This window comes from Mesoplodon mirus (genome assembly GCF_964341445.2).
Source record: "Mesoplodon mirus genome assembly, chromosome: 9".
NCBI classification, from domain to species: Eukaryota; Metazoa; Chordata; class Mammalia; order Artiodactyla; family Ziphiidae; genus Mesoplodon; species Mesoplodon mirus.
The window spans coordinates 20,241,882-20,265,653 of NC_138985.1; the positions used below are offsets into that span (position 1 = coordinate 20,241,882).

Below are 23,772 nucleotides of genomic sequence, written 5' to 3' on the forward strand. Positions count from 1 at the left end.
AACTTCAATGCTGCTAAGAAACAAGATCTTAACTGCTCCCACCACAAAAAAGAAATAATAATTATGTGACATGACAGAGGTGTATGGTGGCAGTCATCTTGCAATATGTAGTGTATCAAATAAACACCCTGACCTACACAATGTTCACCTTAAAACTTAAATACATCAATTATATCTCAGTAAAAATAAATTTTAAGAAAGAGACCAAATAAATTACTCCAAAACTTGCCCCATTACCAGGCTCTGTTTGTAATATTTAGAATCGTACCTTAGATGTCAAATAAGAATCAAACATGCCTGGGCCAGCCCAGGGAATTAGTGTAAGCCCCAAGGAGGCAAAGTGCAAGAGTGTTTCTGTTTGGAGCTAGGAAAAGGAAGGGATTTTATGCTCCAGTGAGCCCACAAGGGGGTGAGGGACGATGGGACAGAGAAAGACGAGAAGCGAAGCCGTCGCGCTGACTGTGCACTCTCTCTGAAACCAGACTCCAGGGACCAGCGGTGCAGGCCAGCGGAGAGAAGGGCCGTGGGCCAGCTGGAGGGCCCACAAAGGGCAGGGTGCAGGGGCACAGGCATGGGGGCATCTGGGCTGGGCCCTCTCACTACCTATGCCACCCAATCCTGCTCTCGTTCTGAGTACAGCTGGGAGAGCCCCGGTGGCACGGACGAGAGCACCTCACAGCGGGTGCCGGCAGCACCACAGGAACAAGGCGCGGGAAAGATCACGACAAACGTCACATGGTGACCCTGGCCCAGATCCTGCGGCGCCTCTTCTGGGGATGTCCAGATCCAAAGGGGCATAGACTATGCAGGGGGCTGACAGGCGGGGACAAGAACCACTGACGTTTAGAATGAGCGCGAGCAAGACTCCATCTACACTCAAAAAATGAAAATCAGTTTACAACAAGGGAACGTGTCGAGGAATTTTTCATCGAGCGTAACAGAGCTGTACCTTCACAGCTCCGCCACCTGCGCCGTCACGGTGAACACACCCCTTTGGTTGCTCTCCTGCCTGCCTGACTGCTCTGTCTGTTCTTCCACTTGTTCTTTCTCCTCTTGTGCCCCACGCAATTTCTCAAAGGCTTCTCACTGAACCGTCTCCCTGCCTCTTTTTTATTCACTTAACACTCCTTATACAATTTGTTTCCCTATCGAATTTATATACTTGTATAAGGTCTGGAACAGTCCACAAGACCACGCTCATTTCTGACAGAACTGTAGGGTCTAGGGGTCCCAAAGGCCACCCTCACGACTGACACCAGCTGCAGGTTTGGAGCACCCAAACACCGTGCTCAGTTCCAGGAATTAATATGTGACAAGAACTCACGGAAGACACCGAAGGCAGTTAAATTCATGGTTACCGTTTATTATAGCATAAGGGCTATCACTTAATGTCAGTCAAAGGAAGAGACGCCTGGGGCAGAATCAAGGAGGGCCCCAAATTCAGAGCTTCCAAGTGTCCTCTCCCAAAGGACACTGTCGATTCCTCCAGTTAATGACACGTGACAATGCACACACAGTACTGCCAACCAGAGCAGTTCACCCAAGCCTTGGGGCCCGAGTTTTTATTGGGGCTCCGTTATGTAGACATGGTGGACTGGCAACATGGCAAACCTCAGGGTTCACAAGTGCCAAAAGCCCCCACCCAGCACCAAGCACTGTTAGCTTACGTTGTGTGGCCCAAGGCCCAGGTAAAGAAGACACAAACCAGGCAGACATTCCAAGGGCTTAGAGACTATCACCTAGGAGTTTAGGGCAAAAGCCAGACTTCTCTTTCAGCAATGTTAAATTCTTTACTACACCGTCCGCTTGCCCTCTCTTCTGAGCCCCAGGTTCGTATCTGCAGCTGCCTTCTTGATTTCTCCACCAGTTTTGTTAAATTCAAATGAATAAAGTCAAACTCATCCATATTTCCCCAGACCAACTGTGATTTCACTGTTCCTGTTAATAGTACCAAATCCACTTCTTTTCAATAAAGAATTGAGGCAGTTTATAAAACCACAATACAAGATATAAAATTAGAAGGAAACTGGGGTGAAGAAAGAATAGCCCAGAAAAAATAAAACAGAATAATGCTGCAGTGAAGTTAGGACACAGAATGCATGCTGTAAATCCCTGTTCAGTTCTTAAGAGATGGACTGCACATTTGGCTCTGGGCTTTTGAACAGCCAAATGATATCTGAAACTAAGAAGAAAAGACAAGCAGTTTCAAAATTCAGAGACCTTTTTTTTTTTCCCCCATGATGCCCAGGAAGTACTATTCTTCTTCCACTCACCCCAGAATTGAAGACTCAGAATTTTTCTCATTGTTGTCCTCTATGTGCCATAGTTTATCAAACGATAAAGATGCTATCTCTGTGATGTTGTTTGCTTTTGTCTTCTCCTTATATACATATTCTCTCTCTCCAACTCCAGTCATTTAAGATTTCAAATTATTCTTCCTTAAGAAGAGCACTTCCCTGTTCAAAACCTCAAATGGTTCCTCACTGCTAAGTTCTTCTTTAAACATTTTTTTCTATCTACAAAGAAATATATGCTCAATGTAGAAAACAAATAAAAGACAAAGTTTAAAAAAAGAGAGAGAAATCCAATCCGGCAGTCTAGATATATAATTCCCTAATATTTGAAAAATGTATATGCCCTAATTAATACAAAGAACATTTCTCCAAAATCTTAGTTTCCTGATGTAGTCTCTGATTCATGGTCTTTGTCAACTATATATATTGCAATTATTTTCTCCTACTCTGAAGCTGGTCATTTCATTTTTCAAAATGTCTCTTAATCAGCAAAGGACTTTTTATTTGGATGAAATCCAATTTTTAATTTTTTTAACCTTAATACCTCTTGTATTCTCTCTACAAAATCTTCCCCTACTCCAAGGCTGTGAAGCCTTCTACTTTTTTTCTTTTTGTAAGCCTTATGCTTTTCATTTTATTTTTAAGTCTATGGGATCCATCACAACCTAAGAAACAGATCTTTTTGAAAATCTACACATTTGCTGTAAGATCAGAAACAAGACACGGATGTCCTCTCCTACCACTTTTATTCAATCTTGTGCATGGATGAAGCAATGATGCAAGAAAGAAACATAAAGAATGGCTAAGGAAAAGAAAACTATTTGCAGTGAAATGATAAATGCTTGTGCAGAAAATCCAAAAACTACACAGAACACACACACACACACACAAATAGAATTAGCAAACAAATTTAGCATAGTTACAGGACACATGGTCAATGAATTAATTATATTTCTACATATCATCAAAAAACAAAAACAAAAGTGAGAAAAAAATTTAAATATGCACAAGACCTCCACACTAATAAAACATTGCTGAGAGAAATTAAAGACCTAAATAAATGTGTTACCAAGGCTGTGGCCCCAGAATCATATGCCAGCCCCTCCCTCAAATAGAAACCAATTACTCTTTTTTAAAAAAATCTTTTTCTAGAAACCAATTACTCTAAGTTTCAGGGGGACGCTGCAAATAGAAAAAAAAAAAGAACCGGTTAGAGCCAACAAGGCCCAAGATGGCGGAAGATCTGACTTCCAGCAGACCATAAGCCTCATTATACACTCACTGTAATACATTAGCATGCTAAATGACACACCCCTCAGTGCCTTGACAGTTACGACTGCCACGACAACAACCAGAAAAGCCCAAACAAGGACTAAAGAGGAGAGCTGCATCAGTTCAGGTCCAAACCACACTCCTGTTCTCTGATAACGCATGAATATTCCTCTCACTCTATCCAAATCCCTCCATTTTACCTCTACCCGCCTATAGATTTGGTGTCTCCACCCGGATTGGCTTGAGAAGGTAATTTGTGAACTAAGGTCCTGCTTCTCCTTTCTTTGGCCATTGAATAAAGTGTGTGCTGTTCCAGTCTCAGCAAGGGTTTCATTACGGCTGCATGAATCTGATGGAAAAAGAACCTCTCTGGGAGAGACCAGCGGTCTCGGCCTGGGCTGGAACCCTGGCGTGAATCCAGTTGACCAATTTGGTAATAAATGGACACAGAGATGTTAGTGGTGTCTGGGAGGAAGAAATTTCTTCTACCTTTCTAGGTTGTTCTAGCTGGTCTAAGAATTAAATTGACAGGTTAAAAGGAGAAAATCAAACAACAGTTTAATGACCTGTATACACGGGAGAGGCCCAGGAAAACTGAGTAACTCTCCAAAATGACCAAAGCCCTCATCTTAAATACCATCTTCAGGATGTTGGGGGTAGTGATTTGGGACTTCAAAGGGAAGGAAGGCCATTCACATGGAGATGGAAAAGCAAATACTTGGTAAATGGCTGTGACACAGACACAGGGTGGACTCTGATTTCTAGGCTCTGCTGACTCCCCCATCACACCTGGCCCACATTCTCTGCAGACACCTCTGATGACAGCTCTATTCCTGTCAGGGAACATACCCTCTATCTAAGTTCTTTTAGGCATTTGGGGGAAAGTCCAAGTTTCTTCCTGAGTCTTCTGGGCCTTTTCAGCTGGAAATAATCCACATGCCAAAGAGACTTCAGGGATGGCAAATTTGGCTCCTCTACAATGGATTAGAAGATCAATACTACTAAAGACACGTCTAAAATATTTGTATTTATAAGCTGAGGCTGACATTATACATAAATACAAAGGAACTAGACAAGTCAAAACCCATTCTGGAAGAGAAGCACAAAGTTGGAGGGCATCCACTACCCAGTTCAAGACTTACTATATAAAGCTACACAAATCAAGGAAGTGTGGAATAAGAGCACAAACAGACCAAAAGTGGAATGGAACAGAAAAGAGTCCATAAATAGACCCTAATACATACGGTGAATTTATTTACAAAGGCACCAGGCAATTCCACAGGGAAAGAAGTGTCTTTTCAACAAATGGTGCTACAACAAATGGACATAAAAGTACATAGAAAAGAAGAAACCTCCACACCTTACTGCTGACATATTGGTATAGCTAGCTCTTTCACCCTAAATACATTTTTTTAAAAGAGAGCTGATCATACCAGAAAGGTTCTTTTGCCTTTTTCTTGGCCACACGGCTTGTGGGATCTCAGTTCCCTGACCAGGGATTGAACCTGCACCGTCGGCAGTGAAAGCGCCAAATCGTACCCACTAGCCAGGGGACTCCCAAGGGTTCTTTTTCCATTCTTCCTTGCTTCAGGTTTTTAAAAAATGTATTTCTAGATGACGTTTTAATTTACTTCATGTATAGATTTCTCATCCTCATATCTATCCTCTACGTTGTGCTCCCAAATTACTCTTCAACCTAATCTATATGTTGCCCATTTGGTAGGAAAACAAAAGCTTCTCAGAGACACCTCTCCCAGGCTCCAGGATTTGGCCAGAGAAATGCCCACCCCCATCAACAAAGTCCAATTCTTCTTAACTGGCAAGGCCCCCTTTACATTTTCTATAAAGTCTTTTCTTTTACCTCTAACCAAATACAACTTCATTCCTTTCATATCCTCACAAATTTTCCTTTTTCTCCTCTTATAATTAGTTAACCACACGAAAAAGGTGAAGAAAGGCACTTAAGTACCTTCTTAGTCTAGTCCATTCATTCATTCATCCCATAGTCAACAGGCCACAGATTGTTCTATCTTGGTTCTAGTGAGAAGCAGGAAGCAACAAGATAGGCAAGGCTCTGCTGTGAAGGAGCTTATATTCTACTGGCAAAGTCTATGAGGCCATGAACTCCTAGAAAATACAGACTGTTTCTCATTTATCTTTACAACCTCTGTAGTAAAATACAACACTTTACATATAGGAAAGCCTCAAAGAATTCAATTGTTAGGCTAACTAAAGCTTAGTGATCAATAAATACCCATGTCAGTAGTGATTCACAGCAAGGGGCCTGACAGGTGTTGGAATAGCCTCAGTCTCCAAGAAAGGAATGCAATGAAGCCTCATGTAATAAATTCAAGGGCATATTACCTTCTTCATATAGATAAGCAGAGTCTCTTCTCAAGGCTTCAAGTAAGCCAAATTAAGCCTACTAATTTTTGAAAACGCATACAACCATGGTGAATTAAGTATTCACGCAGCATTAGTGGTTTTAAGGAAAAGAACTGTGAATGAATAAAGGTTATCTTTTACTTATCTCAAAAAGAACAGAAACTAAAGACTACATTTCTGGATGGACCTGGAGATTATCATACTAAGTGATGTAAGTCAGACAGAGAAAGACAAATAAATGATGTCGCTTATATGTGGAATCTAAAAAAAAAAAAAGATGCAAATGAACTTATTTTCAAAACAGAAACAGACTCACAGACTTAGAAAATGAATTTATGGTTACCAGGGGAGAAGGGGGGTGGTGGGGTTAGATTGGGAGTTTGGGCTTGTCACGTACACACTGCTATATTTAAAATAGACAACCAGGGACTTCCCGGGCGGTAAAGTGGTTAACACTTCGCTTTCCAATGCAGGGGATGCAGGTTCAATCGCTGGTCAGGGAGATAAGATCCCACATGCCTCGGAGCCAAAAAACCAAAACATAAAGCAGAAGCAATATTGTAACAAATTCAATAAAGACTTTAAAAATGGTCCACATCAAAAAAAACACACAAAAACCCTTAAATAAATAAATAAATAAAACAGACAACCAACAGGAACCTACTGTAAAAAAAAAAAAAAAAATTAAAAAGGCTACATTGTCATAAAATACTTGAGCTACATGACACTATTTCTAAGGCAACTTCGTGTAATGTATATTGCTTTTTTTTTCCTTAAAATAACAAAAAACAGGGTTTTCCCTGGTGGCGCAGTGGTTGGGAGTCCGTCTGCCGATGCAGGGGACACAGGTTCGTGCCCCGGTCCGGGAGGATCCCACATGCCGCGGAGCGGCTGGGCCCGTGAGCCATGGCCGCTGAGCCTGCGCGTCCGGAGCCTGTGCTCCGCAACGGGAGAGGCCACAACAGTGAGAGGCCCACGTACCGCAAAAAAACAAAAAACAAAAAACATGAAGCTATAAAATAGTCATAAGTCATAGATTCTGGGGAGAGAAACAAGACCAATAAGAAATTATAACCACCAACATTAAATTTTGAGACGTAGTAAAATTCAACCTGTGTAAACTTTTCACAAATGGAAAGTGAACACACATGGGTAAAGGCAATTTGTGTAGAAGGAAGCCATTTGACATTTTTCTAGTGTGCAAGTATTCATATTGTTTATCCTATGTTTTGAAGGAGATATTCCCAAATTCCCACAGAAGAGCTCGGGGGCACTGTGGATGATTTTAAGAAAATTTAAAGCAGAAATGAAGCGTCTGTACTCTGATTTGTGTGTCCTTCATGGCATGTCAACCTCCTCACCCTGACACGCCTTTTCAGATACGCAGGTTAACACCAGTGCTGTTCTGCCCTTAGTTGAAGCTTAACACCAGAGACAATTTCTTCACCCAACCAGAAATACTTACTGCACAGTAGATGGTTCACATGCAGTGGGATTAACAAAACATACAGCCCTTGACCACAAGAAATCTTTCAGACTGAGGAGAAGGAGCTCAGAAACAAACGCAAAAATAAATGTATAATCACACATCATGATGAGTGCTACGGGGGTGGGGAGTGGAGACTACTGTGGGTGATAAAGGAAGAGGCCTAAATAAGATGTGATAGGGATTCAAAGAAGGCATAAGGAAATGACACGCTTCAGTAACAAGTCAGACCACAACTATGTTGAAATCGATGTCTCCAGAAACGATGCAAGTTGATAAACTGTACACAAGGTGCCAACTTATCTAAAAATGATGTAGGAGAGCCACAAAACAGGATCTCTGAGGAGTCAGTCAGGGCAGGCAAGCATGATACACCAAAGCGATGTTCCTACTTCCACCATTTACTCATCCTTGGAGTAAATACGTGCTGAGCATGCTGGGGAGATTTTAGAACACAGGTGGTTCAAAGCAGTAATTCCCCTTACACAGCAAATCAGTCACACAGTGTGAAGTGAAGGGAAGGGTCACTTCTCTTAGCCACAAATTTGGAGCTTTAGAGGAATGGTACATGCCTCAGGTGAGCCATCCTTACTTTCAATGTGCAGAAAAAATCACTGGATGAACCTGTTAAATACTTGGAGTCCGGGTCCTACTCCCAAGGATTCAAATTCAAGACTTAGAGTCCAGCCTAGAAACGTTCTGATGCAGGTGGTACAGGTCACACTCTGAAAACCCACACTGGACTAAAATCTCCCCCAGAGGAGAGTTTTGCCCTGATGAAGAGGCTTTCAGCTTAAAAAAGCAAGCAAGTACAATATTTCACAAGGGCCTCCTAGAACTGTTTGCTTACAGGCTGACCCTGTGCCTGACCCTTGTTATACTCTGGGCTTGGAAGAAAAAGTCGGAATAAACCACACAGCCTGCTGCTACAGTTCCTGCCCCGGACAACCGACCAGAGGTAACATAGAAAACAAGAAGAGAGAGAAGCAGTGCTGACCACTCTGTCTGCAGAGGCCAGAGAAACAAGCGTACCACAAAGCAAGGCAGCTAAGACCGCTAAGGGGGTCGGCACAAAAGCACAGACGGGGACACGCCCGAGAAGAGGACGATGGAACAAAAACAGAACTAAGGAAAATAAAATCCGTACTTCTTAAGAATCTTCTACGTATCAGGTAGTATGCCCTACTTCACATATTTATCTCATTTTATTCCTCAAAAAATCATCAGTGATAGGTGCTGTTATATATTCTACTGTATGGAGAGATGATATTATAGATGAAGAAACTAATAAAAAGTCTACAGCAAAGGTAACTTGTCCGAGGATACAGAAATGGAAAGCAACAGGGCCAGATTTTGAACCCAGCTCCTTCAGACTCCAAAGTCTATACTCCCCCGCCGGACTCGTGGGCAGGAACATGCTAGCTGTGAAGAAAGGAAAAGAAGACTCCCAGGCCGCAGAGACTGCCAAGTACAACAGGAAGGAGCGAATAATAATGCATTAGCAATATCAGAACTTTAAATAGTGGCCTTTTTGTTAAAAAGGTGTTAAGTTTCACAAGCTTTGAATAAGGAAAGACTTGAAAAGGTAAAGAGGTAAAAAGAAGGTAAAAAGTTAAGATACAATTTGGTTCGTCATGAATGATTCAGAATGGCAGGAACCCAAATGCTTATTGCAGCTAAAGGGAGGTGATGGGATTCCAGGTGACCTTCCACACTCCGACCCCCAAAATACCTATAACTCCTATGATGAACAAAAATGTCTTTTGTAAAGAGAGAGAAAATATGTGGTATATTTTGTTTCTGTTGATGCTTTATTTTATTTCAGGACTATTAAGAACTGGCTGGTGGGGCGGAGGTTCTCCTAGAATGAAGTCAAAGGAAACAAGCAGAGACGTGAAGTGACAGGAGAGAGACAAGCCACCTCCACAGACTAAGCAAGACATTCCCTTAGACTGTGAAAGGCATCCCTCCTCTTCCCTCTTCCTGAACTCTCACTCCACAGCCCTTAGGTAGTGCCAAGCGACAAAGGACGTCTAAGGACAGGCTAGGTGTTGAGGAGAGGGGAGACGTGTCCAAAATGGCAGCGACATACAAGGAAATTAACCTAGTCAGTAAACAAAATGAGGATAATGACAGCCTAGTCTCTTACTGTCAAAGAAAGAAACTATAGATATGCTAAGGATAAAACTGAGCTGGATCCTCCGGCATTACAGTGGAAATGAGATATATTAAACTCATGGATTGTAATATATGCATAAATAAAAACAGAAATAAATATTTAGAAATATATACATAAAGGAAGTGTGTCCTTAGCTCTGTGCTAAGAGACCTAGAAGCAGTGACATCCCAATACTAATGATCTCATCTAATACCCAGATTTGTTTTCTAAATACTGTTCTTCATTAAAAGAAACCAGGGGGCTTCCCTGGTGGTGCAGTGGTTGAGAGTCCGCCTGCCGATGCAGGGGACACGGGTTCGTGCCCCGGTCCGGGAAGATCCCACATGCCGCGGAGCGGCTAGGCCCGTGAGCCATGGCTGCTGGGCCTGCACGTCCAGAGCCTGTGCTCTGCAACGGGAGAGGCCACAGCAGTGAGAAGCCCATGTAATGCAAAAAATAAATAAAATAAATAAAATAAAAATAAAAGAAACCAGGGCTCCTTGTGGAGAGAGTTGATTCCAGGGCTGGCGTACAGATAATACAAGATGAACTGGGAACATCTTTCTTTCTTTCTTTCTTTTTTTTAATTAATTTTTATTGGAGTATAGTTGCTATGCAATGTTGTGTTAGTTTCTACTATACAGCAAAATGAATCAGCTATACATATATCCCCTCTTTTTTGGATTTCCTTCCCATTTAGGTCACCACAGTGCATTACGTAGAGTTCCCTGTGCTATACAGCAGGGATCCCCAACCCCTAAGCCTCTGACTGGTACCGGTCCACAGCCTGTTAGGAACCGGGCCGCACAGCAGGAGGTGAGTGGCGGGCGGGCGAGCTAAGCTTCACCTGTCGCTGCCCATAGCTCGCATTACCGCCGAACCATCCCCCCACCCCACCCCCGGTCCACGGAAAAATTATCTTCAATGAAACTGGTCCCTGGTACCAAAAGGTTGGGGACCGCTGCTATACAGTATGTTCTCGTTAGCAACCTATTTTATACATAGTATCAATAGTGTATATGAGGAACATCTTATTTGAAAGTAAGAAAGGATTTAAGGAATGATAGGGACTTTTCCCATCAACAGAAGAATGGATAAAGACAAGGTATACACACACACACACACACACAAACACAAACACACACACACACACACACACACACACACACACTGGAATACTACTCAGCCATGAAAAAGAATGCAATTTTGCCATTTGCAGCAACATGGATGGACTTGTAGGGCACTGTGCTCACTGTGCTAAGTGAAATAAGTCAGAGAAAGAGAAATACTGTACGATATCACTTATATGATGAATCCAAAAAATACAACAAACTAAACAAACTAGTGAATAAAACAAAAAAGGAGGCTCACAGATACAGAGAACAAACTAATGGTTACCACCAGTGGGGAGGGGGTTAAGGGCAATACAGGGGTGGAGGAGTGGGAGGTATAAACTACTGGGTGTAAGACAGGCTCGAGGATGTACTGTACACAACATGGGGAATAGAGCCAATGTTGTGTAATAACTGTAAATGGAAAGTAACCTTTAAAATTGTAAAAAAAAATCTTTTAATTAAGTTAAAACATAAAGGTTTACATTTATGCTAAACTAAAAAAATAAATAAATAAAACAAATGACACAGCTTTATACGTACTGATACAGAGTGACTTCTAATATACACTAAGTGAAAAAATAACGTGTAGAACGAAAAAGAATGATATGAACTTTTCAAAAGGACAGAGAATCAACCTGAAGGGGCTCCTCATGGCCAGTTTGGGAAAATCTAAGCATCAAAACAAATAAGGAGAGTAAATGATTATAACCCACTGAGTAAAAAGGAAATCTATGAATGAGTACATCTGAGATACACAGACAGATGGATGGGAGGGAGGGATAGGTAGAATACAGGGAGAGAAAGAAAGAAGAGAAAGAAGGAAGTAAATTCTTGAAAAAAGAATATTTACAAAGGTTCAAAGTAACTCTCAACAAAATGTTTACTAATTACCAGGGGGTAAAGAGTAACTTTACAGTAGAGCTGTCTGGCAGACACCAACCTGAACAAGTGACTGACATCAGCTGTAGTGGTATAAATCAAAACCACGTACTATCTGATAGGCTTCAATGAGAAGAACACTTCACACAGAACAGCACTACTTTGGTATTCCAAATTGAGAAAACACTACACAAAATAATTGGCCTACATCTTCAAAAATGTCAAAGCCATAAAAGCCCAGAAAAAACTAAGGAACTGTTCCAGACTAAGGGAAAAAGAAAACAAAATGCAATGTGATTCTTCAATGGATCGGTTTCACACAAGAAACAATACTGGGCAACTGGCAAAAACCGAATGGAGTCTGAGGACTGAATGGTGGAAGTACAACAACATTAACTTCCTGATCTTGATGGCTGTATTGTGGTTAACATAGGAGAATGTACTTGATTGTAGGCAAAACATACTAAAGTACTCAGGGGTGATAAAGCATCGTGTTGGTAACTTAAATTCAACCGTTTCCAGTGGGAAAGTTATCTATTCTACTGGGGGGTGGGGGGCAGTTCTTTTCCCGGACATTCCCAATCAACTCCACGGGCCCCTTGAAAGCATTTGTCAGTTATCTTAAACACCTGTTATGGTCTATACCACAAAAGAGCTAGGTGTGAGGCAAATATTCTCATTCCAGCAGTGGGGAACCTATGACCCGAAGAGAACAGTTCCTTCACACCAGCCTAATGTTTTGGCCTAAGCAGCAAAATCAAGACAGTTATCCGCATTTCCTCTTCAAATAACTTCATTTTCAAACAAAGAAATGCAGGTTAAGAGGGAGGATGGAAAACATCTTCTTTTCCATATTAAAAGGCATCGATCTTTACCTTTGGGGTCATGATCACTACTCATACAAATGCTAAAGAGTTAGCATCTGTAATGGTGGAAAATGGAAAACATTCCATTTTCTAAGGAAAACATGATTTTATGTGTAGACATCGACACCTATGGAAGATTCCTTCCATAGAGCAGAAGATTCCTTCTTCAACTTTTCAGAGCAGAATGTTAACTTTTGCTTTCTCCTATCTAACATTAACCAACACACAAAGGGCCTGCAATCACTAGATAAATTGATACTAAGATACAATAGAGCCAGAGTCATTAATGCTTTATGGCCTGAACATGTGTGCATCTCCTGCCATCTCTTCTTAAGCCGTATAGAATCTGATTTACATTTTCCTTAATTTGTAGCAGATAAATGTCTCATCAACTGTTCAGAAGCTAAGAATTCAGATTGTGATAATTTTCTATTAGAGGGAATTAAAGTCCAAGTGAGTACGAACAGGCAGCAAATGGACTGCCTTTCCTTTCTCCTAGATTCTTGGGATCCAGTCTACACAGAGTATGGGGTCTGGATCAAACTGTTTTCAATACTCATCACACAACATGCTTGCCTTTTAGCAGTTTAGCTATATGCTCTTGGTCTTCACGAAACGTCAATACAAGAATACTCCACTTGAATAATTTCTATGTATTCCGTGAAATCACAGCTGAAAACATAATCCACTACGTCACAACAGCAGAACCCACAAACTGTCTTTTTCGTTGAGTACAACACCAGGAAACAAATGGACAGACTTTCATTCCACACACAATGAATACTATGCAACTCAATGCTGTGCAGAGAAAGGAACAGTTCCTTAGTAGTCTTAGCAGCCAAGAAGCTCAAATCCAATGCAGAGAACAGCAGTTTAATTGGCTCCTCCCGTAGGGGCTTCGTACCCTCTACTTTCTGTGCTCTTCTCTTCGCAGATGGTTTACTATGTTTTTATCTTTAATAGTCCTGCTTTATACCATCTTTTTAATCCTACCAGCGGATATAAATCCTCTTGAAAGTACCCAGCATATGTATGCACACATGTATTTATTTTCTTTCCCTTACAAATTTTCCTTCTGATATCTCTTATATTTTCAGGTAGCATTCTACACTTAATGATCTAAAAGTTTTTAACGATATGGACACCAAGAGGCTAATTTAATAAAGACCAGGGAGCTGGCGTCATCAACACACCCCCCACCCCCGTCCTCCCCCGGCAGGCACGCGGGCACTTCACCTTTGCAGTAGTCTGCGGGATCCTCCTGCTCCTCATCGTCTGACCCCAGGATCTCCTCCTCTGGCTCCGGGGGCGCAGGGTCTGCCAGAGGCGGCGGTGGTGGAGGGGGCGGGGGTGGAGGAACCAAGGGAGCTTTCTGTTGAGGCTCCGGCCTGAAACAGAGGAAGGACAATTCCTGTTTACTCAAACGTAAATCCTGCATTATGAATACACGTCAGAGTTTCTTAATATGGGAAAAAATAAAACTTGTCACACACTAAGAAGAGATGCTGATTAATGTTACTTCAGCCACTTTAGCTGAATTCAAGTAATGTTTCAAAACACAAGTGGGGGGCGGGGGAGTGACTACCCTTATTAACCAAGGAATACTTCTGCAGGCCCGTTTTCACTCCAAGCGTCATTATTTCTTAAGTCTTGATAATATTATGAATTGTAAGTGAAAAAGAGTTATCCCCCCACAATACACAGCCTTAGTAGTTAGAACACATCCCCCAGAGATTAGAAAAAGACAGAGGAAAGCCACCCTGGACTTTAAAAAAAAGGGCTGGGGCTTCCCTGGTGGTGCAGTGGTTGCGAGTCCGCCTGCCGATGCAGGGGACACGGGTTCGTGCCCCGGTCCGGGAAGATCCCACATCCCACATGCCGCAGAGCGGCTGGGCCTGTGAGCCATGGCCGATGAGCCTGCGCATCTGGACCCTGTGCTCCGCAACGGGAGAGGCCACGACAGTGAGAGGCCCGCGTACAGCAAAAAAAAAAAAAATTAAAAAATAAAAAAGGGCTTATTTTCCATCATTTTAAAATCAGAATTCCTTTCCCCATAGAAACAGTAGGAATGTGGTTAGATTTCCAGGATAACTCATTAAAGCCAACTAATGTATACTGTAATGTACACCTTTAGCAAGACAAGAACACTGTCCCAAATTGGAAATTAAACAAAGAAAACATCCACTGCAGTCAAATACAAATACAATCCATACATCAATGCAAGACTTCCAATGGTTATTTCTAATTGTTACAAAAAGGCTAAATGTTTAGTATACTCTTTTACAAAAGATAGGAAAACCTATAATACTAAAAACAAACAAACAACCTAAGAGGTTACAGATGTAAACCTTTCAGATATCTAGAATAACTCAGGATATATTAAATACATTTGTTTAGAAGTAAAGCATTCATAATGCAATTCTATAAAATCAAGCTTTCACTTATAAAATTTAACTGCTCCTTCTAGCCATATCCCAATGGGGAATCTTGAACCAATAGTCTCAACTGGATGCAGAACCTCTCTTGAGCTGCAAGCTGCCCTAACAACAGGACCATCACTGCTCTCCCTGAGCTGGCCACAGCTCTACAGATAAAAAGTGAAGAGGGAAAAGATACCGAGTGGTAGGGGCAAGGGGGTTCGGCTGATGGACTGCTCCCCAGAGGCAGTTTCAGTGGGATGAACAGAGGGCCTCTAGTCTGGGGAGCAAGGGGAAACTCACAGACACTGATGTGGTAGATAATGGCCATTTTTTTTGGCCTGCCCAGTACTGATGCTCCCTTTCTAAAAGCATGTTTTGGAACACTGCTACTCCCTGCACAATGAAAGGCTGGCTCCAGTCCTCTCTCCTCAGTGTGGTACAGCCTAGGGCACAGAGCCGTGGAACCTTGCTTGAGAAGGTCAGCCATCACAGGGTGCAAACTCATCCTAGCTGCTAGTAAGAGGCAGGGTCAGAGAACCTGCCCCTTTCTAAGCTGAACCTCTAAATTCTTGCCAAATCTAGGAGCCCCCAAATAGCCTTTAGCACACTGCCTTCAGCCTAAGGTAGTTACAGCTCATTTACGTGGGTTGCCACCAAAAACTCAAAGTGCCACAGCAAACGAAGGAAGGCAGTAGAAACACCAGCAGTCATGAGGATGGGGTGGGGGCTCACAGCCCACAGGTAACCTTCAAGGTCAGCACTGGCAAGTACGATGACCTCTGGCAGGACAACTAAACAACGTTTATCATCTGAAAATGACTTGCAGTGATTTCTATTTGCTAGAATGTATGGAGACTCACAGTTACAGCTCCCTAGGTAACAGACATTAGGACAATGGTGGTGATAACATTCTGAATTAACCATGCCTCATGATGGAGTACTGAAAGGGAGTCATCACAACCAAACACCAACATCACTGCCCGGACCTCCAAAAAAATCCCAAGAGACCTTACGGAAGTGCAGTCATCTTTCTGGCAGCCTTGCAAATGCTCATTTTCCTTTTAACAGACATGCCTTTACTGAAAATAAAACGGTCCTAGGGAAAAGAGGCCTGAGGAAGGGGAGGTAGGAGAGGAACTGCACCAGTTTCAACGCTTCCCCAAAGGGAAGAGGCCAGAGAAAAGATTTACATGACCCATTCCTGGGGGTGGAATCTATCTATCTGACAAATTTGCTCAACCAAAAGCACTTTCAAAGTTGACTATTTCTTCCTAAGAAATTTTATATGCAAAAATGAAGAGATTCTCTAAATTAAAAAAAAAAAAAAAAAAAAAAACACATATTCCCTGTGGAGACTATGTAACAACTAATGAAAAGGGAAGAACTAGAAGATCTTGTTCCACGGCTGCAGGGCACTGCTACGATCAACACCACTGATACTTGGGCCAGGAAACTCACGGCTGTGAGTGCTGTTTCGTACACTGTAGAATGGTGTCAGCCTGGCCTCCAGCCACTACATGTCAGTTGTGATCATCATAGACATGTCCAGAGACCAAGCAACCTAAATGTCCACCAACAGAGGAATGGATAAAGAAGATGTGGTACATATATACAATGGAATATTACTCAGCCATAAAGAAGAATGAAGTAATGCCATTTGCAGCAACATGGGTGGACCTAGAGATTATCATACTAAGTGAAGTAAGTCAGACAGAGAAAGACAAATATATGATATCGTTTATATGTGGAATTTTTAAAAAAAGGGTACAAATGAACTTATTTACAAAATAGAAGTAGACTCACAAATGTAGAAAACAAACTCACGGTTACCAGGGGATGAGCGGGGCGGGGGATAAATCGGGAGATTGGGATTGACAATATACATACTACTATATGTAAAATAGATAACTAATCAGAACCTGCTGTATAGCACAGGGAACTCTACTCAATACTCTGCAATGGCCTACATGGGACAAGAATCTTTAAAAAAACCAACACTGGATGTATGTATATGTATAACTGATTCACTTTGCTGTACACCTGAAACTAACACAACATTGTAAATCAACTATACTCCAATAAAAAATTTTTTAATCGTCACCAAAAGAAACCTATGTCCAGACACTGACAAGTGGGTGGGGGGGGGAGGGAGGGGAGAGGGAGGGTGGCAAAATCATGCCCATGTGAGCACCACTTCATCGGTGGCATTTGCTACATATACCTTTACGTCAATGGAATAGACTGTATTTATGATAAGGGAGAAGAGACTCTAATTTTTACATGCCCATTTTCTCTAGTTTGAGAGGCTCAGGTATCTTTATCATAATGTGTGTCTCTTGGTGAGCTGCCACGTCACTTGCTTAACAAAATTCTCAGACCCTCTGGTGTCAGGGAGGGCCATGCTGAACAGGCAGGCAGATAGTTCCCCCAAAGCCAGTTCTATCAAGTTAAAGGGATGAGTCAGGGTACCTTGAAATACAGAGGAAGTTGAGTAATGTTGATGTAATATCTTGACTGGCTATCATATCAAAACATCTGGAACTCTGCTGTCCTTTGGCCCCATGTGGGTGCTGACCACTGAAAATGTGCCTAGTCCTTATTGAGATGTGTTCTAAGTGTAAAATACGGACTGAATTGCCAAGACTTAGTACAAAAAAATGTAAAATATTTTATTAATAATTTTATATTTATTACATGTTAAAATAATAATGCTTTGGATATAATAAATTATTAAAATTAAATTCATCTGCTTTTTTTTTAATGTGGCTACTAGAACACTTTAAATTACAAATGAGGCTCACATTACATTTCTATTAGATGGCACCACTCTAGACCCTCAGGTTCAACAACAGCAGAGGAGTGTCTTGGCAGAGATTCCTGGTCACATCAGTGAATATTTTTTTTTCTGAGGCTTCTCCCAGTAATCTGCTTCACACCAATTATCACCAACTCTCAAATTACCCAGTTCATCATAGTAAGATAAGTACACTGTAACTACCAAATGTTACAGTCCAATCACTGACTCCTTTTCATCCCATCCAGCCTTGTTACTGCCTACCGCACAGGAAGAACACAGTAAATTTGTCTTAGGGCAGATGTACGTAAGAGAGAATGATGCCACACTGTCTTTAAGGCTGGCTTCTTCAAAGTGGTCTCTGGTGGCTTCTACAGCACCTCAAAGCCTGGTTAAATCTCAACTGTTTAAAAGATCAAGAGGTGATCTCACCAAGTGTATACTCATGAAATACATCAAGCGATTAAAAAAAAAAAAAAAAAGACAACTTTCACTAATCCTACTGAAAACCATCAAGAAGTTATTTCAAAAAACAAACCAAAAAAGTTATTACATATAAGAATTAACATGGAGTTCCCTGGTGGTCCAGTGGTTAGGACTCGGTGCTGTCACTGCTGTGGCCTGGGTTCAATCCCTGGTCAGGGAACTAAGATCCTGCAAGCCATGCGGTGTGGTCAGGGAAAAAAAAAAAAAAAGAATTACTAGAAGCACATAAGCCGGTGGGGGGAGAAGCTCATAAATATTTTCAACAACAGTGCCAAAACTACTAAATGATGAAAGATTAGTCTTTCAACAAATGGTACTGGGACAAATGGCTATCTGCACACAAAATAATGTTGTAACCCTACCTCACATAAATACATAAATATTAACTCAAAATTAATAACCCGGGACTTCCCTTGGTGGCCCAGTGGTTAAGACTTCACACTCCCAAGGCAGGGGCCCAGGTTCGATCCCTGGCCAGGGAACTAGATCCCACATGCGTGTCGCAACTAAAAGATCCCGCATGCTCCAACTAAAAGATCCCGTGTGACGCAACTAAGACCCAGTGCAGCCAAATAAATAAATAAAAATATTTTTTAAAAAATTAATAACTTGCAGGAAAAAAAATGAGTAAATGTCGATTACCTTAGGTTTGGCAATGTTTCTTAGATATGATATTAAAAGCATAAGCAATAGAAGAAAAAAAAAAGATAAAACTGGACTTGAACAAAATTAAGAACGTTTGTGTTTCAAAGGGCACCATCAAGAAAGTAAAGACAGGGCTTCCCTGGTGGCGAAGTGGTTGAGAGTCTGCCTGCCGATGCAGGGGAGATGGGTTCGTGCCCCGGTCCGGGAAGATCCCACATGCCGCAGAGCGGCTGGGCCTGTGAGCCACGGCCGCTGAGTCTGCGCATCCGGAGCCTGTGCTCTGCAACGGGAGAGGCCACAACAGTGAGAGGCCCACGTACCGCAAAAAAAAAAAAAAAGAAGAAAAAGTAAAGACAACCCAGAGAATGGAAGAATATATTTATAAATCATACAGCTTTAAAGAAACTTGTATCTAGAATATAAAAAGAAATTTGTAACACGATGATAAAGAGACAAATTTTAAAAATTAAAGAAGTAGAACAGACATTTCTCCAAAGAAGATATACAAATGACCAATAAGCACATATATGAAAAGATGTTCAACATCATTAGTCATTTGGAAAAGGGAAGTCAAAACCACAATGAGATACTACTTCACGTCCAATAGGATGGTTATATTAAAAAAACACCAGACAACAACAAGTATTGTCAAGAAAGAAGAAATTGGAACCATCATACATTGTAGCAGGATTATAATATAGGGCAGCTGTTCTGGAATATCTGGTAGTTCCGAAAAAGGTTGAATTTAGAGTTACCATAAAACCCAGCAATTCCACTCCGAGGTATATACCCAAGAGAAATGATAACGTTTGACCCCACAAAATCTTGTGTAAAAACGTTCATAGCAGGGCTATTCAGAATAGATAAAATGCAGCAACAACCCAAATGTGCATCAACTGATAGATGGATAAGTAAAACGTGGTATATCCTTACAATGTAATATTATTCAGCAATAAAAACAAATGAAGTACTGATGATACATGTTACAGCAAGGATGACCCTTGAAAACATTACGCTAAATGAAAAACACGAGTCAGAAAAGAACACATGTTGAATGATGCCATTTTATATCAAAACGTCCAGAATAGGGAAATTTGTAGAGTGTATTAATGGTTGCTTGGAGTTGGGAGCAGGGGAAGAGAGAAGAGAAATGGAGACTGACTGTTAATAGATATGGGGGATTCTTCAGGAGGCATGAAAATGTTCTCATGTGGTGATGGTTATACAACCATGTGAATATACTTAAAAAATACTGAACTGCATACTTTAAATGTCTAAGTTGTATGGTATTTGAATTATACCTCAAAAAGCTATTTTTTAAAAAGCAAAAGCCTATACGACTATATAATACCTTTTAATATCCACCTTATACCTTAATAAAGTATATGCTTCCAAGAAAAATCATAAATATCTACATTTAGATTTAAGCAATCTATATGCATGGTCTCTTTTACAAATGCCTAGTACATTCACAGTGAAAAATAACATGTAGTTCTGTAAAAAGTAGAGAGAGTCTATCTAATCATCTGAAGTTTCTATAAGGCACTAGTAATTTAAGAACGTGTATGTATACATAAGAAAATGTACCAACTCAGTGACTGGAATAAAAAATTTAGAAAGCAAAATGCCAACTAGTCATTCATATTTTTCACAAAGAACTATATTTATTTTGCCCTACATAAAACATAACTAAATATTCTAATCATTACTCCAAATAGGGCTATCATAAAAATGCAGGTAAAAAATATATTTTTTTCTTTAAATATTACATTAGAATACTAATATTATTTTATCATGCTCATCGACTTCATATTATATTTTTCATGTACATTTGCTCTATTAGTAAAGTGAGGAAAAACTAAACAACCCTAGCAAAATGCGTACATCATCTGCTCTAAATTGCCATGGCAACCAGATGGGAGTTCTCTGATTTCCTTCCAGCTGCTTTTTCTTTTCCATTCCAGCAGAGAAAAAGAAGTAAACTTCACATTTGGCAGAAAAAGAAGTACTTTCCTTTGTTATCAGCTTAAATGGCAACTGACACCATTTAAGAAATTAATTGTTAATCTTTAACCAAAACATAAAGAAAAGAAATCCCGAGACTTCCGGGGAAGATGGCCGAAGAGTAAGACGCGGAGATCACCTTCCTCCCCACAGATACACCAGAAATACATCTACACGTGGAACAACTCCTACAGAACACCTACTGAACGCTGGCAGAAGACCTCAGACCTCCCAAAAGGCAAGAAACTCCCCACGTACCTGGGTAGGGCAAAGCGGAGAGATTCCCACACAGAGGATCGGTGCCGACCGGCACTCAGCAGCCCGAGAGGCTTGTCTGCTCGGCCGCCGGGGCGGGCGGCACTGGGAGCTGAGGCTAGGGCTCCAGTCGGAGCGCAGCGAGAGGACTGGGGCTGGCGGCGTGAACACAGCCTGAAGGGGCTAATGCGCCACAGCTAGCCAGGAGGGAGTCCGGGAAAAAGTCTGGACCAGCCGAAGAGGCAAGAGACTTTTTCTTCCCTCTTTGTTTCCTGGTGCACGAGGAGAGGGGATTAAGAGCACTGCTTAAAGGAGCTCCAGAGACGGCCGCGAGCCGCGGCTGAAAGCGCGGACCCCAGAGACGGGCTTGGGCTGCTGACGCCGCCACGAGGCCTGTGTGCGAGCACAGGTTACTATCCACACCCCCCTTCCGGGGAGCCTGTGCAGCCCATCACTGCCGGGGTCCCGGGAGCCAGGGACGGCTTCCCTGGGAGAACGCACGGCGCGCCTCGGGCTGGTGCAACGTCACGTCGGCCTCTGCCGCCGCAGGCTCGCCCCGCACTCCGTGCCCCTCCCTCCCCACCGGCCTGAGTGAGCCAGAGTCCCCGACGCGGCTGCTCCTTTAACCCTGTCCTGTCTGAGCGAAGAACAGACGCCCTCCGGCGACCTACACGCAGAGGCGGGGCCAAATCCAAAGCTGAGACCCAGGAGCTGTGAGAACAAAGAAGAGAAAGGGAAACCTCTCCCAGCAGCCTCAGAAGCAGCGGATTAAAGCTCCACAATCAACTTGATGTACCCTGCATCTGTGGAATACATGAATGGACAACACATCATCCCAAGTTGAGGAGCCAGGAGTCAGTGCTGTGCCTCTGAGGTGGGAGAGCCAACTTCAGGACACTGGTCCACAAGAGACCTCCCAGCTCCACATTATATCAAACGGCGAAAATCTTCCAGAGATCTCCATCTCAACACCAGCACCCAGCTTCACTCAACGACCAGCAAGCTACAGTGCTGGACACCCTATGCCAAACAACTAGCAAGACAGGAACACAACGCCACCCATTAGCAGAGAGGTGGCCTAAAATCATAAAAAGTCCGCAGACACCCCAAAACACACCACCAGACGTGGACCTGCCCACCAGAAAGACAAGATCCAGCCTCATCCACCAGAACACAGGCACTAGTCCCCTCCACCAAGAAGCCTACACAACCCACTAAACCAACCTTAGCCACTGGGGACAGACACCAAAAACAACGGGAACTACGAACCTGCAGCCTGCAAAAAGGAGACCCCAAACACAGTAACATAAGCAAAATGAGAAGACAGAAAAACACACAGCAGGAGAAGGAGCAAGATAAAAACCCACCAGACCTAACAAATGAAGAGGAAATAGGCAGTCTACCTGAAAAAGAATTCAGAATAATGATGGTAAAGATGATCCAAAATCTTGGAAATAGAATAGACAAAATGCAAGAAACAGTTAACAAGGACCTAGAAGAACTAAAGATGAATCAAGCATTGATTAAAAACACAATAAATGAAATAAAAAATACTCTAGATGGGATCAATAGCAGAATAACTGAGGCAGAAGAACGGATAAGTGAGGTGGAAGATAAAATAGTGGAAATAACTGATGCAGAGCAAAATAAAGAAAAAAGAATGAAAAGAACAGAGGACAGTCTCAGAGACCTCTGGGACAACATTAAACACACCAACATTCGAATTATAGGGGTTCCAGAAGAAGAAGAGAAAAAGAAAGGGACTGAGAAAATATTTGAAGAGATTATAGTTGAAAACTTCCCTAATATGGGAAAGGAAATAGTCAGTCAAGTCCAGGAGGCACAGAGAGTCCCATACAGGATAAATCCAAGGAGAAATACGCCAAGACACATATTAATCAAACTGTCAAAAATTAAATACAAAGAAAACATATTAAAAGCAGCAAGGGAAAAACAACAAATAACACACAAGGGAATCCCCATAAGGTTAACAGCTGACCTTTCAGCAGAAACGCTGCAAGCCAGAAGGGACTGGCAGGACATATTTGAAGTGATGAAGGAGAAAAACCTGCAACCAAGATTACTCTACCCAGCAAGGATCTCATTCAGATTTGATGGAGAAGAAAAGAAATCCCAAACCAATTTCTTCAGGTAGTATTCTAGGGACATTCACATAAAGTCAAATTTCTTTTTCTTTCCTCGTATGTCGACAGCCTAAATCTAAAACTCACTCTCTTCCTCCCACCCTCCTTCTCACTCTTCCTCTCTTGGTGGTAATTGTCAGCCTGAGAAACATGCAATCTGGCATTTCTACTTAAGGACAGAATCAATCAGTATACACTTTCTCTCAAAATAGCTTATCTAAAAAGGCTAGCTGCTGTAGCACTGGGTAAAGTCACACAGCTAGGGAGGAAAAAGCCACAATGATTTCATGTATTCCTCTCCAATGAAAAGAGAATTTCTAAACTTTGTATAAATCAAACCTAAATGTGAAGTGTCTGCTATGGTAGGCAGAATTCTAAAATAAGCCTCAATGACCCTTGCCCTGTGTAATTCCCTGTTCCTCTGAGTGTGGGTAGCCCTGTGAATACGGTATCACTCTTGTAATTATGTTATGTTATATGGCAAAAGGGCAGATACACTGGGTGGGCCTAACCTAACCACATGAGCCTTTTTACAGGTGAGGGTTTTCTCTGGCTGGTCACAGAAGAAG

The 23,772-nt window shown here is 41.9% G+C and overlaps 1 protein-coding gene across 9 annotated transcripts in view; it reads right to left on the reverse strand.

Annotated features, from left to right (window-relative positions):
- SRPK2 (SRSF protein kinase 2) overlaps positions 1-23,772 on the reverse strand; it is a 237,020-nt gene that overhangs the window by 61,619 nt on the left and 151,629 nt on the right. For all 9 annotated transcript variants that reach the window (XM_082631888.1, XM_082631887.1, XM_082631886.1 and 6 more), the window contains one exon: positions 13,692-13,843. In XM_082631888.1, coding sequence (XP_082488014.1) covers positions 13,692-13,843 — 152 coding nt within the window. The remainder of the gene's footprint in view (positions 1-13,691; positions 13,844-23,772) is intronic.